The sequence below is a fragment of the Pygoscelis adeliae genome, unplaced genomic scaffold, assembly GCF_000699105.1.
Source record: "Pygoscelis adeliae isolate BGI_AS28 unplaced genomic scaffold, ASM69910v1 Scaffold117, whole genome shotgun sequence".
NCBI classification, from domain to species: Eukaryota; Metazoa; Chordata; class Aves; order Sphenisciformes; family Spheniscidae; genus Pygoscelis; species Pygoscelis adeliae.
Window position 1 is genome coordinate 3,490,452 of NW_008825270.1, and position 6,242 is coordinate 3,496,693.

Genomic DNA, 6,242 nt, shown 5'->3' on the forward strand with positions numbered 1-6,242 from the left:
GGAGGGAGCCCGGCACAGCAGGGCATTCCAGCTGCTGCCAAAGGAGCCTGTTGTACTTGCTTGGCTGCCTGCCCAGCACAGGGAAAAACACAGAGTGACAGCAAACAGAGCAGGAGTCGTCTTGCCAGCAGAGCCTTCTCTTGCAAGACAAGATGTATTGCAGATGAGAAGTGCAAGCATGGCTTCTGTCCCCCTTCCACTGTCATTTCTCCGAAGGGCTTTTGAGTTGGAAATACCTTTTTCTTTCTTCCAATGAGAAGCTGACTAAGCAACTGCTTTCTAGCACTGTAGAGGTGCTGCAACCTGGGCGCTTGAACACTTGTGTGATGGCTGAGCAGATTTTGGGGGAGGGAATAGTGTAGTCTTGTGAAGGCCACTCCTGTAAGGCTGCTACTTCAGTAAGTGCTTTTCAGTATCAGCACCTAACCTGCACAGCAAGAGTCCCAGGACTGGTGAGGAAGGAGGAGCAGGATCCTGGTTTCTGTGGCGTATGTCTAGCCAGGGAGAGTCTGGCCGGGAAATGAATCAAGACTGAAGTGTCTGAAGTCACCTGTGTGGCAAACAGCTCTGGTTCATTTTTTGATAACTGATCTTTTTCCTCTGTTCGGCATGTTCTAGGGAAAAAGTTTGGAAGTGGTGACTTTTACCGGATATCAGAAGTGGGGGGAGGTGTGTGTTACAGGGGAGAGTATTAGTCTGGAGTTGGTTACTCTCTCCTAGCCTATTTCAGGAGGAGCTCAGAGGAAGCTTGCCTTCTGGGACTTCTGTCCAGGAAACTAAATGCTGAGCTCTAGGAACATTATTTTCATTAATCACTGGACATCCAGAATTCCCCTACACTGTGCAGCTCGCAGGTTTAAGAACATCTCTTAATGGTAAATGTGGTTTCTGGTTACTATTTCTAGACAGAGTACCTCTTCAACTTTTATGCCATAATGCTTGCTCCCTCCAATCCTATTCTGCAAGAAAGTCCTGTGACCAACCCAAATGTAAGAGCACATTTCTTCTGTTGCTCGCAGTACTAAATGTTGAGGGGAGAGGATTGACAGCACCAGCATGTCTGAAATAATACTACCTAAACTTAGCTGAAAAACTGTTGAGCATTCAAGAGCACAGTCATTCCAGGCACAATAGCAGGGGATAGCTAGGAGGATATGTAAAAGTAGCTAATTTGGGCATGATACCTGTTTTGATCCTGGAATAGCATCTATTTGCTAGGGGGTCATACACAGGTGCTACAACAGCCTGCAGTGAGTGTCTGGCCACAAGCCATTCAACACGGACTTGTCAAGTAACCTGTCACACCATCTGTGCTCAACACTAGCTGTAGCTCTTGCGTCATGTTTCACTCCATGGAGTTTGTGTGTCCCACTGTTGACTGCAAGTGGATAAGTGAAAACAGAATGACTGGAACAGCATGTTCATTGAAGTGAAAAGCCAAACCAAAAATGGGGTTTAGGACTTGGAAAAAAGCTTCCCTAAAGATAGTGAAGGGAATTGAAGCAAATAGGCAGTAGTTGTGCAGTAGAACATAACTTTATCTTGCTCTCACTCAGAGCGTGTTCATGAGGGAGTTAAAAATCCAGTAAGCAGCTAACTTTCTCCAAACATGGTTCATTTGTTTGGAGTGACCTTGAGTCTTCCAGGCTCTGAGATAATGGAGACCTGCAGGTTGGCTTTGAAAGTCTCCTTCACCAGAAGACACCCAGAAGCAGCCTTCTGTCCTAATGTTCGACATGCCTCTGTGCAGTCCCTTTGTAGAAGACAACAGACTGTTATACGTAGATATGGAGGCGGGCCTCTAAATGGTGATGGCAGATGTAGTTTTTGTCAGTAGCTAATTTTATTCCCTCTCCCGGCCCCTACAGAGATGTCGTCTCCCTCCCTGAAGACTGGTGCATACATCTTCATCGGTGTTGGGGCTCTCACCATGCTGATGGGGTTCCTGGGCTGTCTTGGAGCAGTCAATGAAATCCGATGTCTCTTGGGTCTGGTGAGAGAATTCATGCTATGTTTTAGATCCACCCTTTAATACCTCTCCTGCAAAATATCTGTTGGATTGTAGCTGGGGCTCAGGTCTCCTGGGGATGGTACTTCTGCTAGGTCAACTTAGATCCAATTCTTAATTTGCACGCATTAAATTCTCCAGCAGTTAACAGGCTGCAGCAGTGGTTCCTCAGGCATTACTGATGATGAACTAATAACTCTGCAAAATGAGGGAGGATATCACTGACACTTTCTGCAAACAGTGGGTTGAGGACTGCCAAGTGAGGAGATGTGTCCCAGGTGACCCTGTACCTTGTCCCCCCGACCCTGACTTCCCAGTTGGCATTGTGCTCTCAGTGGTGCAAGGACAAGTATCAAGGGCAGTGAGAGAGAAGAAGAAGAGTGACAGTGTCCTGCTGTGCTGCAAAGTTCAGCTTCTGTGGAAAGTGTAAGGGTCGAGAGAGACTCGACTAGGAATGTCCTGTATGCCAGGACCTCTTTTCAAATGGTTCATCTATAAGAAATTTTCTGGCTGTGATGGATGAGATGACGCTAGCTTCATACACCTCGGCCTGTTACTTGACTCCTGCTTATTCAGAGCACATACGTATAGGAAACCAAGTATGGCCAGATTGTGTGTCCTGGCATTAGGAACATCTCCTAATGTAATGGTAGTAGCTGCCTCTGTTTAAAAGTAACCTCAGATGTCAAACTTTCCTTAAAAGCAGTTTGCTGATGAATCTTAAATTTAGATCCTCAAACAAATTAAACAGCATGTTTTAAAAAGGTAATTGACTTTAAAAATAATAAAAAATAAAATCAGGTTTGTAAAATTGACTTTTCTTGCTATAGAGGCTTGGTGATTGAGGTCAGAGTGGACTGGGAATGGAGCTGGGGGTGGCAGAGGGAGTCCCAGCTGGAACGACACATGCAGAGGGTGCTTGTAATCTCTCTCCCTCCTGAAGTCTTCCTGTTGGCCTGATGGGAGAAGTGCTGAAGTGCACTGCTCTGATGTAGATGCTTGTCCTTAAGTCTTTTACTGGGGAGAGCACTGTTGATAGCAGAGCTTGTCTGCAGGCAAAGGTGTTGGCTCAATGTTGTGACTTCTCCTGTATATGAAATCTTACTAAAACTTGTGCTATTATGTACAGACCTTTCTAAAGACTGATAGTGGTCATCGATTTTCTTTTGTTTCCAGTATTTTACCTGCCTGATGGTAATCCTCATAACTCAGGTTGCTGCTGGACTGGTCACCTACTTCCAGAAAGAAACGGTAAGTGTTTCTTACTGTGCATGTTTTCCTTGGTCTTGGTTTGGGGGAACAGGAGACACCTGGAAATTCTTTCTTCCAAACTGGGCTGTACTGTTAGCAGGCATAACTGGATTCTCCTTTCCTCTACCCCAGCTCAGCAACTCTGATGTACAGTTTGCTGCTTCTGTATCTGCCAGCCTCAGTAGCGCTTCTCAAGGATTATGAAGCTCTGTTTGGTATGCAGGCTTTATTTTTGGATAATGGGAACAGTAAAAAAATTCCTGAAAGTCTTTTGACCACACCTCCTCTTGATCCTGCTGCAGACTATTTGGGCATGTAGTATCAGTGATTATTACCGTGTTGCCATCGCTAGTGCCTTGAGGGGTTACCAGCCTGAGTGATTGCTTTTCTGACTGGCCTACCTCATTGTGTCATCTTGTTCCGTCCTTTCAGCTCTTCTGCATCTGTATGTAAAACTCTCCTTGGAAGAGCTGTCCTCTTTCCCCAAGAGCAAACCTGAGTATCTGACAGTTCCTGTACTACAGTTTGAGCTTAAAGCCAAGTGGTTTAACATTTTGAAGTGTATCTCTTTGTCAGGAATGCAGTTTCACAGTGTCTGCTTCTAGAGCTCCAGTAGGCTTGGTAGCGTAAAGGGAATAACTTTTGAGCTACTTAAGTGCATTGCAACAGCCTGTCCTGGCTATAGGTTCCCTGACTAGGGCAGTGCACAGTCAGGCCTCCAGCTGTTTGACAGCTAAACTGGGAGTCACGTTCACGCAGTGGGAGCAAGTTATAACTGTGGGGTCCCTGCTGGCTTCTGTCCTGCTATGCAAGTTTCTGGTACCAGTTGTGGGTAACCCTGGCCTTCACCACATAACTGTGTGTCTATGCCACTGCACGGCTGTGCTCCCTTCACCTAAGCCAACCCTCCTGCTAGGTGGTTACAGAAAGCAGGTGGTTGAAGAAGTCATGGGTGGGGCCTGGTGATGAAGTTTGGGGGTGGGGGGAAGACGCCTGCCCCCAGCGTAGCTGATAGGAACTTTGTACGAGTGGCTGTGGTGACTGAGCAGCTGTTGGCTGGGTTCCTTGCCAAATGTGGTGTGAATGTAGCTTGCTCTCTGGGCTGGCTGCAGCTGAAGGAGAAACTGAAATGTTGGCTAGCTGGTGTGTAAAGTTACAGCTTTAAACAAGCTGCTGACTCTCAACAAACAGCTCTGACTAATGCAGAGGAGGAGGTGTGGGGTTGGGCAGTCACCTGTGATGGGGAAATGCGACTTTTTGGACCATGGAATTCCATACGTCTGTTGGTATTTCTTCTTCAGCTGTCATTCTACTCTAGAAAACTCCAGTTTGAGCTGTAGCTCTTCATTTGAACCTCAGTCAGACCAGGGAGAGGATAAAAGTGCTGGGGGTTATTCCGCACAGCCCTTCGAGCCGATGTGGCTGAGATCATCACTTCTACGGATCCAGCAGAATGGTAGGGGAAGCTGGGCTTTTAATAGATGCTCCTGTTCAGTCCTCAGTGAACAAAACTTATGGAAAAGCTCTTCTAGAGCCCTTCTATTTCAGGGATTCTCTGAAGTACCTGTCTAGAGCACTAAGAAAAACTGTTTCAGGAAGGTTTTGGCTGAAACCTCCCACACTGGTTTGTGGCTGCGCTTCAGTGATGCTATGCATGTCGCTCTGCTTCACTTGATGTACGTCACCCCAGGGCAGCTTGGAGCACAGTGAAGCAAACTGAAAACTGCTCAAGATCCAGTCTCTAGATCTCTGTTGTGTTCTTCATGTTTGTTTCTTTCTGACTTCAGGAACTTGGTTAGATATAAAACAAGGAATAGTAAGAGTGGAGGAAAGGATCTTGGATCCAGAATGTAGCAAGGTGATACTCACTCCTCCGCTTCTTGTAACTGAACTATTTATTTCTGTACTGCAGGAGAGTAGACAGGTTTATTGTTGTGCTCCTCTCTACCTGCCCTTTTCTTGATTAGTAGCTACTGAACAGATTCACTTAATGGTTTTTTTTGTTGGAACATCTGTTCCTTTTCAGTGTCAAAATCCTTCCCCACCCCGACATATGAAAGTGTGCTGAAATAGAGTTAGCATAACTGTAAAAGGCTGAGTCTCTGACAGGAAGGCTGCTGCTTTGCCCCCATGGGCATTGCTAGAGGAATGCCCCTTTCAGACTGGAATTGCCTGGTACTACTGGGAGAGGATCTTGATGCGACATCCATTTCCCTAAATCTGTTGGTGACTGAAACTGTGTGGTGGGGTGGGGGTTTTTTAGGGACAACAAAACAGTAATGTCACAAATGTTGCAAATGGCATTCTACTTTGTGAGATGAATATCACTACTCATCTACATCTAGTGGATCACAAGCCCCTAAGCCTGGGCAAGGTCTCTCTTGGCCTAGTTCACACAGTTCTCTGCAGCTTGGCTCTAAATGCCTTGAGTGAAGGAGAGCAGAAGTCTTTTGGGAATTGCCCTACTTGCTAGCTATTGTTTGCAGCAAACAGACCTGTGTGATTGTGTGCAGGGACTTGCCTGGGGCTATGGACTATGCATTGGTTTCAGAATCTGAAGTGACCGGAGGGGCGAGAGCCCTGTCCTGTTTTTTTGAGCCTATTTTCGTGTGCAGGCTAGGTGCTAATAAATGCTGGAGGAAGGATTTAGCTTGAGTCTTGGACAGAGGGGCAGGATAGATGACCGATGGTGTCTGACAATGGAAGAAGCCTGCATGATTCATTCTGAGACTGGAATCAAAGCCCTATGCTCTTGCCTCTGGTGTTCAGCTTGCCCCAGCTCCCTTTTCAGTAAGCCCATGTGTGAAGAGGAGACTGACAGCCCTGCTGCTTTCTGGCAGTGGTCTCTGGCTTTGGTGCCTAGGCTTTGAATGCTCCTGCTTTGGGGTGGCGGGGTGGTGTGGTTTAACCTCAGCTGGCAACTGAGCACCACACAGCCGCTCGCTCACTCTCCCCCCGGTGCAATGGGGGAGAGAATCGGAAG

General features: G+C 46.8%; 1 protein-coding gene across 1 annotated transcript in view; it reads left to right on the plus strand.

The window, feature by feature from the left end:
• The window catches only part of CD82 (CD82 molecule), a 22,849-nt gene that overhangs the window by 7,326 nt on the left and 9,281 nt on the right, over nt 1-6,242 (plus strand). Inside the window, exons 3-4 of the mRNA XM_009329689.1 lie at nt 1,869-1,993; nt 3,185-3,259. Coding sequence (XP_009327964.1) covers nt 1,869-1,993; nt 3,185-3,259 — 200 coding nt within the window. The remainder of the gene's footprint in view (nt 1-1,868; nt 1,994-3,184; nt 3,260-6,242) is intronic.